The following is a 17,908-nucleotide window of genomic DNA, read 5'->3' on the forward strand; positions in this document are numbered from 1 at the left end:
CTGTAGGGGAAAAGAGAGGCTCTGCGTGAAGGGAACCCGAGTGAGGGGAATGCCCCCACTGACGGACCGCGGGGGGGACTTCCAAGCTGAGGGGCCCGGGGGGAGGGGAAGGTTCGGTGCTGGGAAGACAGGAGGAGAGGACCCGGGGGGAGGAGGGAGGATTGGTGCCGAGGGGACGGGGGGAGGGGAGGCCTGTGCAGAGGGGACGGGGGGAGGGGGAAATGAAGCTCGGTGCCCAGGGACCCGGGCAGGGGGAGGATCCGCGCGGAAGGGAACGGGGACGAAGAAGGAGGATCCACCCTGAGCGAGACGGGGGAGGAGAGGGAGGGTCCGCGCCGAGGGAGAACGGGGTGAAGGTCCACCCTAAGAGGCCGCGGGGCCACTGCGGCTTCCCGGGGAGAGGGTCGGCAGAGAGGAGGGGGATCCCTGGCGGAGGCTCCCTGGCGGAGGCTCAGGAAGCCGGTTCCTGCCTGGCCCGGGCGTCGCAGGCCCCTCACCCACCGTTGCGCGGCGGCGGAGGGAGTGCGGCGGGCGGCTCCAGGAACCCCGCCGAGCCCCCGCCGCCTCCCCCTCCGCTAGGCGGCGGTTCGTCCCGCTCCATGCGGTGGTGCCTAGGGTCCGCGCCGGGTTTGCTGCTCCGCCATGACCGGCGCCCTAGTCGCCGTGGTCGTCGTCCGCCGAGGGGAGGAGGCTGTCAGGGGCCCGCGGACTCCCGGCCGCGGCTCTCTCTGGGCTCCGCGCCGCTCCGCGCCCCTCCGCGCCGCGCCCCCTCAGCACTGGCTAGCTCCCTCCCCTGACGTCATACGCCGGTGCCGCGCAAGGCCCTGCGGGGCACCTGGGAGTTGGGGTCCGCTCAGCGAGGCCGGCCACGCCGACCGCACCAACTGAAGGGGTGGAAGGAGGGATAAGAAGTCCTGAGAAGGGAAAGCTAAAGTCTGTCAATATCAAGAACCATGACAAAGCCTTTGATGTCTATGTAGTAAGCGGATACTACCGGGCCTTGTCTTGATTGTGATTTATACCTGATCAAAGTTCCCTAAGAGTCCTCGTAACCCCCCACCCCAACAATGAGTCTTTCCGAGGAGGCGGATCGCGAGGCAGCCGGGTGAGCACGTGCAACGAAGCCCAGCCCTGTGGGCGGGGACCTGGAGGCGGGGCTTGAAGGTACTCACGTGGGCCTCTCCCTGCAGCTGCGGGACAAATTGGACCGGAGATTAAAGGACCGGAGTTTAACTCGAGGTGACTGCGTTGGTATGCAAATGGAATCTATAAAACTCTTCTTTCCAGGGTAATCTTTAAAGCCTTTTTACCTCCGGGTGGGCGGGAAAGACTAAAGTTTCCCCTCCTCCCCTTTCATTTTCTCCCTGCCCATAGAACAGATGGGCAAACTAAGCTCTGGGCCATTGGGGCTATTAAAGAAAGCCCTAGGCTCTTGACCTCAGGTGTCTTGAAACTTTCCGTTTAAGAGGGATCCCTTGCCCAGCCTTGTTTGCCTTCCGCTTTCCTCAGTTTCGCTGTCTGTAAAAGGGGGTTGGAATAAGGACAGGATCCAGTTGGAAGATCGCAAACCCCTGCCCCTCCCACCTCAGTTTCCCGAAGCTTTCCGGAAGCAAAATCCCGAATTTTGCAGCGGCTCCCGGCGGAATCCACCCGCTGCAGCCACCAGGTGGCGCGCGGCCACCGGTCACTAGGCCCGCCGGGGTGTCCGTCTTCGGCGACCCCATCGGGAAAGGATTTCGCTGCTGCTGCCAAGGGTCTAAGGCCTACCTGGCCCACTTGAAGACAAAGAACGAGAACATTGGTGCTTTGCCCGCTTCTGCTCTGCCGGATTATGCTGCAGCTTCCTCAGTGGCCGCTCATTCGCCCTCTCCTGCCCCACCCGCCCCACCAATCCCTTGGCCCTTTTATGTCATTTTTGCCCAATTTTAAGTCCTCATCCTGGCATTCGCATCCCTGCTTGGCCTGACCCTTGCCCACATTTCGCACCACATCCCATTCCCTCACCTGCTGCGAAAGTTGCAACGCTTCTCTGCACTTGAGGGCAACTGGACCTTACCAACCCTGGTGAAACTGTATTTCATACGTAATCTGGGAGACTTACATTAACGCTCTGCCGTCTAAACCTCATACCTGCTCTATGAGATAGCAACAATATTGTCCCTATCCAGCACTGATGAAGTCCACCAGAAGTGATGGGGATTCCAGCTCCATTCTGTCACACACCAGAACCTTAATCCTTGGCTCCTTCAAGCTGGAACGCGGCTGACTTCACCTGACCCACTCCCAAACTCCTATTCATCTTTCAAGATCCTGTTCAAATGTTTCTTCAGTGGCATCTTCCTTAATACCTTCCACCGAGGGACAACTAGATCCCCTCTGCTAGGTAGCAGTGTTTCAGGAGCTAAACCCTATGACTAAGAGAGGACAGCCTGCCATTCCCTCAGCTGTGGGTTCTAAAATACGTTAGGACCTTGCTGGGCGCAGTGGCTCATGCCTGTAATCCCCACACTTTGGGAGACTGAGGCAGGTGGATCACCTGAAGTCAGGAGTTGGAGACCCGCCTGACCAACATGGAGAAAACCCGTCTCTACTAAAAATACAAAATTAGCCAGGTGTGGTGGCGCATGCCAGTAATCCCAGCTACTCAGGAGGCTGGGGCAGGAGAATCGTTTGAACCCAGGAGGCAGAGATTGCGGTAAGCCGAGATGGCAAAATTGCACTCCAGCCTGGGCAACAAGAGCAAAACTCCGTCTCAAAAAAAAAAAAAAAAAGAAGTCAGGACCATCTGGCCTTTCTCGGGAATCTACCTTTTTGTCACAGGTTCTGGTGGTAGTGAGTTCTCTGTCCCTGGAGATGCCATCAGAGCCTAAGTGGCACTGCAGAAACGTGCAGCCCTGGAGTTTTGGTAGTTGATGAAGATTCTAAGTCAACCCTCTTTAGATGGGCAGAAGAGTTCAGCCAAATGCTCAGCCCCTGGAAACAACTCCTCCAGTCCTTCAGACTACAGCTCTGTTGTCCCTTCATTCCATAAACCTTCCCACACCTCCCTGACTAGTTACATCCCTTTATTCTCACTCATAACCCCAACTGCTGAGTACAGATCTGGCACATAGTATGCTCTCAATAATTACTGACTGGGTGAAAGAATGAATAAAAACAGCTAACCTTAGGCGAGTGACTTCTGAGCCTCTATTTCCTGTCTTCTAAGAGGGGATGGGTAATAATGATAGTTACTACCTAGCAGAAATGCTATGAGAATTAAACGATGCTTGCAAAGCAATTAAAGTTCTGGCCTAATAAATGGAACCTCTTACTAATGTTATTTAAAGAGTGGTTCTAAATCTCAGATGCGTGTCTTCTGAAAGTGCTTCTGGGAGGAGTCAAATACCACAAGACTGAGAAAAACAAGGAAAATGACTATGCTAGAGACCCCAGCCATTGTCCTAAGCATAGAGAGCCCTATGAACTAAGCACTCACTATGAGTCCAGCACCTACCATGGGGCCTTTTATCTAATCTCTCTACATTTCTTCCAACAATCCTAAGAAATCAATACTTTCTCCCCCAGTTTAGAAATGTGGGGATAGGTTCAGAAAGATGAAAAAGACTCTGCTACCACCTGCAGGACTCAAGACAAAAGATCTGGAAAGGAATGTGTCTAAGAGTAAGGAGGGATCTTAGGGGGGCGTGGTTCTAAGGCCAGAGGCAGCAGACAGACGGGACCAGACTGAGATACAGCTAAGAATGAGGCAGGCATGGCCGGACCTGGTGGCTCACACCTGTAATCCTAGCACTTTGGGAGGCCAAGGCGTGTCAGATTGACTGAGCTCAATCGGGACGATGACTAGAAGTGAGACTAGGTGGAGAGGAAGGCTTTCAGGTGGAAGGAACAGCATGTGCCAAGGTCCCAAGACCAGATCAGGGCTTGGCCCATTTGAGGAGCTGGGAGAATCCGTGGTGACCAGAGCCCACTGAGAGAAAGGGTAAAGAGGAGGCAGCCAGAGATCATCAGGTCATGTGGGGGAACAGCCAGCAGGGGGCAGAGTTCCTCTAGTGACGGCAGCCTTGCTCTTCCTTGTCCTACCTAGAGTCAGAGCCAGGCTGCGTTCATGGAGAAAGGGCTGGGGTAGGGAATCCCCCCTGCCGGCTTCTATTTCTTTTACGTACACTCTGTCCCGTTTTTGAATACATAGGACACACACATTACAAAATCCACAGGATGCAAACAAGTATTCAATGAAAGTTCTTACTCCCTGGATCTCCTTAGAACCACTGTGCTGACGTTTTGCATTTTTTTTTCAGATAGTCTATGTCCATAAGAACATGCACAATATTTACTTTTTACACTAATCTAGGCCTGGTTTTGATGCCTCCCAGGGGATCTCTAGTTATAGAAGAAGCTTATTTGTGGACGGGCGCGGTGGCTCACGCCTGTAATCCCAGCAGTTTGGGAGGCCGAGGCAGGCGGGTCACGAGGTCAGGAGTTTGAGACCGGCTTGGCCAACATAGTGAAACCCTGTCTCTACTAAAAATACAAAAAATTAGCTGGGCGTGGTGGCAGGTGCCTGTAATCCCAGCTACTTGGGAGGCTGAGGCAGGAGAATCGCTTGAAGCCAGGAGGCGGACGTTGCAGTGAGCTGAGATTGCGCCACTGCACTCCAGCCCGGGCGACAGTGCAAGACTGTCTCAAGAAAAAAAAAAAGAAGAAGAAGCTTATTTGTAGTCAGTGTGTGCTTCGCACAGGGTTCTTTAATTCAGCTGAGAGTTGTAGAGCACCGTACCATGTGCCAGGTCAGTGGTTCTCAAACCCTAAGCCCCCTGGAGCCCTGGAGGGTGTGTTAAAACACAGATTGCTGGGCTCCACGCCGAGTTTCTGATTTTGTGAGTCTGCGGTGGGGCCTGAGAATTTGCATTTCTTTTTCTTTTTTTCTTTTTTTTTTTTCTTTGAGAAGGTCTCGCTGTCACCCAGGCTGGAGTACAGTGTCATGATCTTGGCTCACTGCAGCCTCTGCCTCCTGGGTTCGAGTGATTTTTGTGCCTCAGCCTCCCAAGTAGCTGGGACTACAGGCATGTGCCACCACGCCCGGCTAAGTTTTGTTTTTTGGTTTTTTTGTTTGTTTGTTTTTGAGATGGAGTCTCACTCTGTTGCCCAGGCTGGAGTGCAGTGGTGCAATCTCGGCTCACTGCAACCTCTGCCTCCCGGGTTCACAAGCGATTCTCCTGCCCCAGCCTCCCGAGTAGCTGGGATTACAGGCATGCACCACCTCGCCAGCCTAATTTGTGTATTTTTAGTAGAGGCGAGTTTTCACCATGTTGCCCAGGCTGGGAGAGTTTGCATTTTTAACAAGTTATCCGATGATGCGGAGGCTGAGACCAAGGACCACACTTTGAGAACCACTGAGTTCGATGTTCACGGGGAGAAACTAAGAATGTGCCCTAGGAAGTCATGCTCCAACACAAGGAAACATACACACCAACAAGAAAGACAGTCCCATTGAGCAATAAATTCTAAGAAGAAAATGAGACCAAGCATGGTGGCTCACACTTGTAATCCCAACACTTTGAGAGACTGGGGTGGCTGGATTGCTTGAGCCCGGGAGTTTGAGACCAGCCTGGGCAATACAGGAGACCGCATCCCTAAAATAAATACAGAAATTAGCCAGCGTGGTGGCACATGCCTGTAGTCCAAGTTACTCAGAAGGCTGAGGGAGGAGGATAGCTTGAGCTGGAGAGTTGAGGCTACAGTGAGCTGTATTTGCAACACAGCACTCCAGCCTGGGTGACAAAGGAAGACCCAGTCAAAAAAAAAAGGAAACGCTGGGTGCAGTGGCTCATGCCTGTAATCTCAATGCTTTTGGAGGCCAAGGTGGGAGGATTGCTTGACCCAGGAGTTCGAGACCAGTCTAGGCAACAGAGTGAGACCCCGTCTCTGAAAAAAAAAAAAAAAAAAAAAAACTTTAAATTAGCCAGGTGTGGTGGTGCACACCTGTAGTTTCAGCTACTCAGGAGGCTGAGGTGGGAGGATCACTTGAGCTGGGAAGGTCGAGGCTGTAGTGAGCTGGGATCGCGCCACTGCACTACGGCCTGGGCAACAGAGTGAGACCCTATCTAAAATAAAATAAAAATTTAAAAGCGGGAAGCTACTGGAGTTTGGGAGCCAACAGGAGGGATTCCAGAGGGAAGGAGAAATGAAAGACGGAAGACAGGTTGGGGTTGCTGAGCCTTGGGAAGGCTTACAGCAGTCAGGTCCCTGTCCAGAAGTGGGTGAAATCGGAGAGTGCAAGGGCTCACGTGCCGTGGGAACATCCGTCTCTCATGCGAACTTTACAAACACTCCAAAAGGAAAGCACGAGTCCCCCATCTTACAGATGAGGAAACTGAGGCACACAGAGGTGAAGGGACACGCCCAAGGTCCCACGGCTCACAGGACAGGACCTGAGTCCGTGCGAGGAGCCCCCGCGACTCGCCCTGGCCCCGTTGCTCCTGCCAGCTGCGATCGAGACCCACCCTGGCGCGCAGGCAGGGATGCCCTTGGGAGAGCCGCCCGACAACGGGGAGGCCCCGCGAACGGCGGGCGGGGCGGGGCGGGGTGCCCCCTCCGCCCTAGCTCCGCCCCTGGCGGCGCTGGAAGAGGCGCGGGGCGGGCAGCAGGGTGCAGGCGCGGGGCGCGGGGCAGGCAGAGCGGGCGAAGGCGCGGAGCTCGCAGTGCAGCCTGCGCTTCCCAGCGTCCGTGCCCGGCCGCCTGTGCCCTACCGTGCCCGTGGCGCCATGGCCGCTGCCGCCCTCCCGCCCCGGCCGCTGCTCCTTCTGCCGCTAGTGCTGCTGCTGAGCGGCCGCCCCGCGCGCGCCGACAGTAAGGTACGCGCGCCCTTCGGACCCGCGCGACTCGGCGGGTAGCGGGGCGCGAGGGGGCGCTGTGGCGGGGGTGCGGCCCGGGAGGGAGCCCGGGGCCAGGGCGGAGGAGCCGGGAGCTGAGAGACCGAACCTGGGACTTCTCAGCACTGAAGCCGCAGGGGCAGGGGCCCCGAGAGAGGAGCGCGTGGAGGAAGAAGCGCTGGAGATGTAGGGATGCTAGGGACCCGGGGCCTGAGGAAGGGGCGCTGGGACCGGGTCTGATTCCCGGAGGAGTCGGGGGATTCCCCGGAGTGCTGGCCAGACTCGGGGTTCGTAGGGGAGGCTCCTGACAACTGTTACCCAGCGACTCCCAGGCTTGCAGCAAGCCCCGGGCCATGGCTTTCACGGCCCGCTGGGGACTGGGGGTCCTCTACCCCATGAACGCAGCCGCGCTGGCCACTCGCCTGGCCTCTGATGTTCTTGCCAGGGACCGGGTGCACCCCCTGGAGGACTAGGTAGCTCCAGAAGTGGTCTGAGCCGTTCTCTGCTGTGGCTAAGAGGATCTGCTCTGGTGTCAAGCCGACCTGGGTTCAGTCGCACATCCGCTTCTCATCCGCCATCGCCCATCTGAACCTCCGTCTATTCACCTGTAGATACAGGAAGAATCATGGGACCCACTTCCTGCAGTTGATGGTCTTTAGATGCAGTGTGGTCATGCCTGTAAAGTACTTAGAACTAGGCCGGGCGCGGTGGCTCACGCCTGTAATCCCAGCACTTTGGGAGGCCGAGACGGGCGGAGCACAAGGTAAGGAGATCGAGACCATCCTGGTTAACACGGTGAAACCCCGTCTACTAAAAATACAAAAAAAGTAGCCGGGCGTGGTGGCGGGCGCCTGTAGTCCCAGCTACTCCGGAGGCTGAGGCAGGAGAATGGCGTGAACCCGGGAGGCAGAGCTTGCAGTGAGCCGAGATGGCGCTACTGCACTCCAGCCTGGGCGACAGAGCCAGACTTCGTGTCAAAAAAAAAAGAAAAAACAAACACTTAGCACCAGAGCACTTGGGGTGTTCTGGAAATGACTCCCTGATGGCCAGGTTCAGTGGCTCACACCTGTAATCCTAGCACAGTGGGAGGCCAAGGCCGGTGGATCACTTGAGGCCAGGAGTTCAGGACCAGCCTGGCCAATATGGTGAAACCCCATCTCTACTAAAAATACAAAAATTATCTGGGCGCAGTGGCACAAGACCAGTCTAGGCAACAGAGTGAGACCCCGTCTCTACAAAAAAAAATAAATAAATAAATTAGCCAGGTGTGGTGGTGCACACCTGTAATCCCAGCTACTCGGGAGGCTGAAGCAGGAGAATCGCTTGAACCCAGCAGGCGGAGGTTTTAGTCAGTGGAGATTGCGCCAGTGCACTCCAACCTGGGGAACAGAGCAAGATTGTGCCTTAAAACAAAACAAAACAAAACAAACAAACAATAAAAATGGACAGACCTTGGGGAGAGTGAGGAGCAGGACCAGAGCCCCGGTCACAGAGCGTGAGGGCAAAAGAGTGACTTCCAATACCTCTCCAGCCTCTTTCCTGGTAGAATGTGAGTGTCCTGCCTGCCCACGGACAGATAAAAGACAGAAGCCACTAGCCACACGGTGAGTATATGAGCAGTGGGCACTGGCCAACCCTCAGCCTGATTCAGCTCAGGGCATGAAAGCACCCACGTACAATGCTGCTCATGTACTCCAGAGACAAGGAGGGAATGAGTATTTTTTCTAATTTATAGGTGGGGAAATGAGGGTGTTTACGGAGGCAGCTGGCTTGTACATTTAAAACCCTAGGTTCTGGCCTTCCTCTGCTATTCTTCTGCTGTGTGACCTTGGGCAAATCACTGCCTGTCTCTGGGCTTCAGTTTCTTCATCTGAGAAACATCTCCCCAACCTAACTTCCATATGGGGCCCTCTGGGATTCCCTGATCTGGCTCAGGTATGAGGACAAGTGAGTAGAAAATCCTAGATAACCTGATCAGTGCCTTGTCACCACTGTGATCTCTGGCTGGGAGGGATATTTGGTGTTGGGCATCCTCTGTGCAGAGAGCTGTAGAGCTTGTGGGGGAGAGCTCACATTCTAAACAAAGCAGAGACAAAGAAAACCCAACACCCTGTTTGTGTAGTGAGTCAGCCAAACACTTGCTAGGTTGTGTGTGTGTGGAGGGTGGGGGGGGGGTGTTTAGCTGTCCCAGGACAAGCTGGGGCTGGTGGGGTGGAGAGGCACAACCTAGAGCTTGCAGGATGAACAGCTGGGGGACTCAGCACAGCCCTCCCCCAGACACCTCCCACCCCCAAACCACTCCAGCCAGCTGGGAAAAATAAAAATCAAGTGATGGGTGAATTTACTCTGCATTCCTTAGCTCAGCCAGACTCCTGCTGGCTCTGCAGAGAGAGCTGTTTTCATTATCAGTCGCTCCTTCCCCCGTCACAACCCCCCCTTCCTCTCCAAGCCCATTCCGTTTTCCCTGGGGTGGAGGATGAGCCCTTCGGAGGGCCAGCCTGGGACTTGAAGTCAATGTAGGGCCCTAAAGGGTTAAGTTGGCCCCTCCTTAGGCTTCCTGTTCCTGGGAGCTCTAGTCTCCCCTCCAGCCCAGCACATTCAGGGGTCCAGGGCAGCGCACCCCAGGACTCTGTTGGTCTCCTTGGCCAGCTCCTTGCTCAACGTGTTTTCATTTCATGTTTATAACTAGGTCTCTCCTAAACTGGATTTTGAGTTTCCATCTAAGGAAGTGCTTTGTCGGGGCTGGGAGGAGGAGGGGGGCCCCACAGCTTCCCTGGTATTTCTGAAGGGCTGCCCAGCATAGAGGTTGGAATGGACAGGTAACCACATGACACCCAGGCATAGCACCGCAGACCTCTGGGGAGCTGCTTCTTGCTGTGCGTTCTTGGAATGTGGCTGAGAATTTTCCATCTCTACCTCAGTTTCCCCATCTTTGAAAGGGCTGCTGGTGCCTCACTCCCTCCAGCATCAAGGGGTGGGAAGGGGGTCTTTGGTCATCCTGCTGATCAGGGGCCCAAGGACAGAGGGAAGCCCAAAGACCTGTGGGAGCCCAGCCAGGGGAGCAGGAGGGGCTAGAGCAGGCAGGCGGTGGTGTCCGGGGCTGGATCAGATGTTCCAGGCCAGGCTAGTCCCGGGGGTTTAGGTGTTGCTTCGCCTCCACTCCGGGAGTTTCTGCCTGTGGGTGTAATTGGAAACAGGCTCTCCGGCAGGCGAGGGCCACATAGTGATGGAGTCCTCCTTCGACACATCAAGACTGTGAGGCCAGGCCAAGCCCTACTGGGTGTCTCTGCAAGGAGGGTCTTATCCCAACACTCCCTTTGGCTGGGGCATCTGGGGCAGAGCCTTGAGGAGCATCGTGTGTGCCAAGCCATGTCTCCAGCACTTACATGCAGAATCTTACACATCCCTTGTGCCAACACTCTGAGGATTCAGCGGCCCTTCCCCATTTTATGGTCTTGAACACTGAGGCTCAAGAGTCTGATTGAGGTTGTTCAAAACTCCTAAACAGAGGGAGCCTGAGTAGTTGGAGTCCTGGAGCCTCTAGGGAGCATCCAGATAGGCTGGGGAGCCAGAAAGCGTCTGAACCATCGGGTTAGAATAGGACCCAGGCATCTGCAGCTCCCAGGTACACCCCCAGGCAATTCTGAGGCATGGCCCCAGTTGAGAACTCATGGAGGGAGTAGGGATCCATGGAGGTTTGTGGAGCAAGAGTAAAGCAGATTACTAAGGAGGCGCTTTTGGGAGATTCATCAAACACAGGAAGCTGCTGTGTTGTCCAGGCAGCAGTTAATATGGCCTGAACTAGGGCTATGGCTGTGGAGTGGAGAGCAGGGGACAGAGGTCAGAGATATTTAGGATGAAGGGTCAGAAGAACACGATGACTGACAGATTATCCAGGGTAAGAGGGAGGCTCAGAGATCCAGGCTGGGCAGGAGGGTAGGTGGACATGGGTCTGGGAGAAGAGGCTGGGTCCAGTCTTGAATGGATTGAGTTTGGGGTACCTCTGGGCATCCAGGGGGAGGTGCCCAACTGGCTACTGTGCTCTCGGGGAGGTCTTTGCCTCATGGTGAGGCAGGGCTGGCCATGAGGGAAAAGGGCAGAACCAATTTCAAGATGACACAAGTTGGCCGGGCATGGTGGCTCACACCTGTAATCCCAGCACTTTGGGAGGCCGAGGTGGGCAGATCATCTGAGGTCAGGAGTTTGAGACCAGCCTGGCCAACATGGTGAAACGCCGTCTCTACTAAAAATACAAAAATTAGCCAAGCGTGGTGGCACACACCTGTAATCCTGGCTACTCAGGAGGCTGAAGCAAGAGAATCACTTGAACCTGGGAGGCAGAGGTTGCAGTGAGCCAAGATCGCGCCATTGCACTCCAGCCTGGGCAACAGAGCAAGAATCCGGCCAAAAAAAAAAGACACAAGTTGAGTCTATTCAGTTGCTGGAACATTTCACAGCTTGAATGCCCTCTCCTCCACTCTAGCTAGACTCATCCATCTCTCTGCAGAAAAATCTCGAATACACCATCATCTCACTGTGGAATTTCCTTGCAAATACCTGAGTACCTTTTTAAGCACAAACCACTCCTAGTTCTGGGGGCTTTGGCCTCAGTGTGTGCTGAGCAAGGCTGCAGGGAGAGATGCAGGGCCAAGGCAGGGACTTTCCTGCTTGGCACAACTCCAGACTTCGTGCCAAGGGCAGGGTGGGCTGGGCCTAGTAGGAGCCCCAGGTTCTATGCCCCCCAGGGCCCAGCCCAGGGCCCCCTCTCTACAGACCCATCTGTCCCAGCCCAGTTGCTCAGGGAGAAGCCCCTGCCTGGTGACTGTGGGTGGCCATGAGAGGGGCAACATGTAAACCAAGTTTTGGAGTCAGGCCATGCTGTGTGACCCTGGGCACGCCCCTAGTCTTCTCTGATGCTCAGCTTTCTCCTCTCTAAGGTGGGGTTATGGTGAGAGCACAGAGAGGTAGAAAATAATGAGCAAATGGCAGGGAGAGGTATCAGCAGTGATTTTGATAGCAGGTACCCCTTAGAGAGCAGCTCTTCTGTGCCAGATTCCATGCCGAGGCCCTGCATGCATTGATTGTTCAGACTCACCATGAGCTTATGACAAAGGGACTGTGATTCTCCCCATTTACAGAGGAGGAAGCTGAGGCTCAGAGGGGTCAAGGCCAAGCAGGGAGGAGGTATGGGAACTGGGACTTAAGCCCAGGTCTGGCTCTTCCCCCTGGCGCTCTGCTGCCCTCCAGCCAAGCATAGGATGTAGCAGTCACAGGAAGGGGGACCCTGCCTGGGTGCCTGGCAGCTGGCACTAGGAGCAGAGGCCTTATTCCAATTCCTGGCCCAGGTCAGGGCCTTGGCCGCCCCCATCAGGAGGTAGCACCTCATCTGAGGAGGGAAGGAATGTCACGGTCCGATGTGGAGGCAGCTGCTGGTGCGGGTGGGTGTTGGGAGTATGGGTGAGTCCCCAGGAGGAGGCTTCCCTGGCCTGGCCACACACAACACACCCACATCTACCCGCTAGGCTCTTGACACCATCTGGGGGAGCGGGTGGGATGGCAAGGGATTCCAGCAGAGCTGGGAAGGGGACCCAGGAGTCTTGAAGGACAGGCAGAGTTAGAGCGCTAACTCTGAGGAATGTACAGGACCCTGAGCCTGACTGTTGGTGTTCACCAGCAGAGAAGAGTTGGCCCAGAGTTACACTTCACCCACCGAGAGCCCAGGACACATCCATAGCCACCTTCCTCCCCACGCTCCTCACCTCTCACTTTCCCCTGCTCCTCCACAGGCTGCAGAAAAAGCAGTGAGGGCAGGCATGGTAGCTCACGCCTGTAACCCCAGCTTTTTGGGAGGCCGAGGTGGGAGGATCACTTGAGCCCAGGAGTTTGAGACCAGCCTGGCCAACATGGTGAAACCCCATCTCTACAAAAAATACAAAAATTAGCCGGACATGGTGACACATGCCTGTAGTCGCAGCTACTTAGGAGGCTGAGGTGGGAGGATCGCCTGATCCCAGGAGGTCAAGGTGTGATGATGCCATTCCACTCCAGCCTGGGTAACAGAGCAAGACCCTGTCTCTAAATAATATTAATGATAATAATAATAAGAAGAAGAATAGTTCACACTTAAGATGCACTCAATATGTGCTAGGCCCTGTTCTTGTATTAACTCACTTAATCCTCACAACAACCTCATGACGTGAAAGCCCATGTTACAGATGAAACAGAGGCACGGAAATATTAAGTTGCCTACAATCTCATTGAGGCTCCAGATGCCATGCTCTTAACCTTGTGCTCTAGCATATCTGCAAAATGCAGGCTCATTTACCCAACAGATAATTACAGAGCTCCTACTGCAGGCCAGGCAAGCACTGTTATGAAGACACAGGAGGAAACTAGACAAAGGCCCCGCCTCTAATGGTACCTATGGTGTGGGGGAGACAGAATATACACAAAATCAGATCTCATATTTCAGGTAGTAATAGGTGCAGTAAAGAAAACCAAGCCACTTGGCCGGATGTGGTGGCTCACGCCTGTAATCTCAGCACTTTGGGAGGCCGAGGTGGGCGGATCACAAGGTCAGGAGATCGAGACCATCCTGGCTAACATGGTGAAACCCTGTCTCTACTAAAAACACAAAAAATTAGCCGGGCGTGGTGGCGGGCGCCTGTAGTCCCAGCTACTCAGGAGGCTGAGACAGGAGAATGGCGTATACCTGGGAGGCAGAGCTTGCAGTGAGCTGAGATCACGCCACTGCACTCCAGTCTGGGCGACAGAGCAAGACTCTGTCTCAAAAAAAAAAAAAAAAAGAAAGAAAGAAAACCAAGCCACTAGATGATGAAGGGATAGAGAGTAACAGGAAGCGAGCAGTCAGGGAAGGCTTCTCAGCGGAGGTAACACGTGAGCAGAGAACTAAGTGATACAAGGAAGTAAGCCACGGAAATGTTGGGGGATAGGAGTTTCTGGGGAGGGTATGGCATATGCAAAAGCCCTGAGGCTGGAGCATTGAAAGGGAAGGGCAATAAGGAGCGGTTCAAGGGGGAGTATCAACTCACATGAGCCTTGAAGGCTGTGGTAAGGGCTTTGAAGGTCACAACACCTCCCCAACACACAGAGGTAGGTTTTTTTTTTTTTCTTTTTTTCTTTTTTTTTTTTTTTTTGTCTGAGACAGACAGAGTCTTGCTCTGTTGCCCAGGCTGGAGTGAAGTGGCACGATCTTGGCTCACTGCAATCTCCGCCTCCCGGGTTCAAGCAATTCTCCTGCCTCAGCCTCCCGAGTAGCTGAGATTACAGGTGCCCACCACCACACCCAGCTAATTTTTGTATTTTTAGTAGAGACAGGGTTTCACCATGTTGGCCAGGCTGGCCTCGAACTCTTGACCTCATGATCCCCCCACCTTGGCCTCCCAAAGTGCTGGGATTACAGGCGTGAGCCACCGTGCCCGGCCAGAGATATTACTTAAAAGTGTAATGTATGTGAAACCTGGTATATAAGTGATCAATAAAAGGTCTCCATAATTTTTATTATCATAGTAAAACAAAATAACAAAAATTATCATTTTTAAGTATACACTTCAGTGGCATTTGGTACATTCACAATATCATGCAACCATCACCACTATCTATTAATAGTTCCAGAACATCTTTGTCATCCCAAAAGGAAACCCCATACCAATTAAGCAGCCACTCCCCATTTCCGTCTCTCTCTATCTCCTGGAAGCCACGAATCTGTTTGCTGTCTCTGTGGACTTGCCTCTCCTGGATACAGCATTTCATATTAATGGAACCATATCATATGTGGCCTTTTGTGTCTGGCTTCTCTTACTTAACATAATATTTCAAGATTTATCCATGTTGTAGCATGAATCAGTACTGCATTCCTTTTACTTTTTTTTTTTTTTTTTTTTTGAGACAGAGTCTCACTGGGTTGCCCAGGCTGGAGTGCAGTGGCCTGATCATGGCTCACTGCAGGCTTGACCTTCCAGGCTCAAGTGATCCTCCCACTTCAGCCTCCCTAGTAGCTGGGACTACAGGCATGCACCACCATGCCCACCTAATTTTTGTATTTTTAATAGAGACAGGTTTTCACCATGTTGGCCAGGCTGGTCTCGAACTCCCGACCTCTGGTGATCTGCCCGCCTCAGCCTCCCAAAGTGCTGGGATTACAGGCATGAGCCACTGTGCCCAGCCCTACATTCCTTTTTATGGCTGAATATTTCTTTATTCAGTTGATGGACATTTGGGTTGTTTCTACCTCGTAGCTACTGTAAATAATGCTGCTATGGACATTCACTTCCAAGTCTTTGTTTGGATACCCATTTTCTTTTTTTTTTTTTTTTTTGAGATGGAGTCTCGCTCTGTCACCCAGGCTGGAGTGCAGTGGCACGATCTTGGCTCACTGCAAGCTCTGCCTCCCGGGTTCACGCCATTCTCCCGCCTCAGCCTCCCAAGTAACTGGGACCACAGGTGCCCGCCATCACGCCCGGCTAATTTTTTGTATTTTGTTTAGTAGAGACGGGGTTTCACCGTGTTAGCCAGGATGGTCTCGATCTCCTGACCTTGTGATCTGCCCGCCTCGGCCTCCCAAAGTGCTGAGATTACAGGCATGAACCACCACGCCCGGCCTTTGGATACCCATTTTCAATTCTCTTGGGTATATACCCAGGAGTAGAATTACTGGATCTTATGGGAATTTTATGTTTAATTTATTGAGGAATCGCCAAACTTTTTCACAGTGCCATTAATATTTAAATTGTCCAACCAGGTGAGGTGGCACATACTGTAATCCCAGAACTTTGAGAGGCCGAGGCAGAAGGATCACTTGTGGCCAGGAGTTCAAGACCAGCCTGGGCAACATAGTGAGATCCCATCTCTACAGAAAATTTAAAAATTGCCAAGTGTGGTGTCATGCACCTATAATCTCAGCTACTTGGGAAGCTGATGCAGGAGGATTGCTTGAGCCCAGGAGTTTGAGGTTACAGTGAACTATGATCCCACCACTGCATTCCAACCTGGGCCAAACAGCAAGACCCTCTCTCTACAAAAAAACAAAACAAAACAAAAAGACTGGGCACGGTGGCTCATGCCTGTAATCTTAGCACTTTAGGAGATGGAGGAGGGAGGGTCACTTGAGCCCAGGAATTCAAGACTAGCCTGGGCAACATGGCAAAACCCCATCTTTACAAAATATACAAAAATTAGCTGGGCATGGTGGCACATGCCTGTAGTCCCAGCTACTAGGGAGGTTGAGGTGGGAGGATCACTTGAGCCTGGGAGGTCAAGGCTGCAGTGAGCCATGATCAGGCCACTGCACTCCAGCCTGGGCAACAGAGAGAGCCTGTCTTTAAAAATACACGCACAGGCCGGGCGCGGTGGCTCACACCTGTAATCCCAGCACTTTGGGAGGCCTATGTGGGCGGATCACAAGGTTAGGAGATCAAGACCATCCTGGCTAACACGGTGAAACCCCATCTCTATTAACAAATACAAAAAATTAGCTGGGCGTGGTGGCGGGCACCTGTAGTCCCAGCTACTCGGGAGGCTGAGGCAGGAGAATGGCGTGAACCCAGGAGGCGGAGCTTGCAGTGAGCCAAGATGGCGCTACTGCACTCCAGCCTGGGCGACAGAGCAAGACTCCGTCTCAAAAAAAAAAAAAAAAAAATACACACACAGAGACGTAGACACACACACACACACACACAGAGTTGTTATTATTATTAAAAGGCCTTCACCACCTCTAATTGCACCCCCTCCTACCTGCCAAACACTCTCATCCCAAGGCTGGCTGGCCAGCTGGCTTCTGCCATCTCTCCCTTCCTCCCTGCCATAGCACTGCCTAGCAGCAACTCACTGGAGCCCCTCTTGCCCCCTCGCAACAGGTGTTTGGGGACCTGGACCAGGTGAGGATGACCTCGGAGGGCTCCGACTGCCGTTGCAAGTGCATCATGCGGCCCCTGAGCAAGGACGCGTGCAGCCGAGTGCGCAGTGGGCGGGCGCGCGTGGAGGACTTCTACACGGTGGAGACCGTGAGCTCGGGCACTGACTGCCGCTGCTCCTGTACCGCGCCTCCCTCCTCTCTCAACCCCTGTGAGAACGAGTGGAAGATGGAGAAACTCAAAAAGCAGGCGCCGGAGCTCCTCAAGGTAGACTTGGTGGGGTGATGGAGGGAGTAAGGGCCTATCATGAGCTGGAGCCTGCTGTCCTGCCAGTGAAAATTCCACACACTCTGTGAGGCGAGTGCTGTTACTGCCCCATTTCACAGATGAGGAAACTGAGACTCCCTCAGGGGAAGTCACTTCTTGCCAGGAAGTGACAAAGGCAGGATTCTTCTGCTAGTTTATCACCTATTCCAGTGTCTTGTATTTGACCCAAACCAATTCAACTGTTGGCACCTAGCTATACTTTACATTTTGTGGCAGTGGATTGTTTTTATTTTATTTTATTTTATTTTATTTTATTTTATTTTATTTTATTTATTTCTTGAAACAGAGTCTCGCTCTGTCACCCAGGCTGGAGTGCAGTGGCACGATCTCAGCTTGCTGCAACCTCCATCCCCGGGTTCAAGCGATTCTCCTGCCTCAGCCTCCCGAGTGGCTGGGATTACGGATGTGCACCACCACACCCAGCTAACTTTTGTATTTTTAGTAGAGACAGGGTTTCACCGTGTTTCCCAGGCTGGTCTCGAACTCCTGACCTCAAGTGAACTGCCTGCCTCGGCCTCCCAAAGTGCTGGGATTAGAAGCATGAGCCACCATGCCCAGCCTTCTCTGAGTTCTTAAACCATACTGTGAAATATAGGATCATTTCTTCATTTTAGAGGTGAGAAAACCAAGGTTGAGAGAACTGAGGTAACTTGCCCAACCTCACATAATGATGGGCAGCCTCCAATCTATGCCATACTTTTGTGCAAATTAGAAACCTTCGGCCGGGCATGGTGTCTCATGCCTGTAATCCCAGCACTTTGGGAGGCTGAGGCTGGAGGATCACCTGAGGTGAGGAGTTTGAGACCAGCCTGGCCAACGTGATGAAACCCTGTT

At 53.5% G+C, this 17,908-nt stretch overlaps 2 protein-coding genes across 6 annotated transcripts in view; one reads left to right on the forward strand and one right to left on the reverse strand.

Annotated features, from left to right (window-relative positions):
- NR6A1 (nuclear receptor subfamily 6 group A member 1) overlaps nt 1-782 on the reverse strand; it is a 260,373-nt gene extending 259,591 nt beyond the window's left edge. For 2 of the 4 annotated variants that reach the window (XM_054501537.2, XM_054501533.2), the window contains exon 1: nt 502-762. In XM_054501537.2, the coding sequence (XP_054357512.1) occupies nt 502-601 (100 nt within the window). In that variant the 5' untranslated portion in view covers nt 602-762. Of the gene's footprint in view, nt 1-501 lie in introns of all 4 variants that reach the window. The other 2 variants (XM_054501532.2, XM_054501535.2) reach the window with 2 other exon arrangements.
- A 5,846-nt stretch (nt 783-6,628) lies between these two features.
- The window catches only part of OLFML2A (olfactomedin like 2A), a 37,942-nt gene continuing 26,662 nt past the window's right edge, over nt 6,629-17,908 (forward strand). Inside the window, exons 1-2 of one of the 2 annotated variants that reach the window (XM_054502384.1) lie at nt 6,629-6,857; nt 16,751-17,014. In XM_054502384.1, coding sequence (XP_054358359.1) covers nt 6,768-6,857; nt 16,751-17,014 — 354 coding nt within the window. In that variant the 5' untranslated portion in view covers nt 6,629-6,767. Of the gene's footprint in view, nt 6,858-8,376; nt 8,480-16,750; nt 17,015-17,908 lie in introns of those variants that run through there. The other variant, XM_063649928.1, reaches the window with a different exon arrangement.

The sequence above is a fragment of the Pongo pygmaeus genome, chromosome 13 (genome assembly GCF_028885625.2).
Source record: "Pongo pygmaeus isolate AG05252 chromosome 13, NHGRI_mPonPyg2-v2.0_pri, whole genome shotgun sequence".
NCBI lineage: Eukaryota > Metazoa > Chordata > Mammalia > Primates > Hominidae > Pongo > Pongo pygmaeus.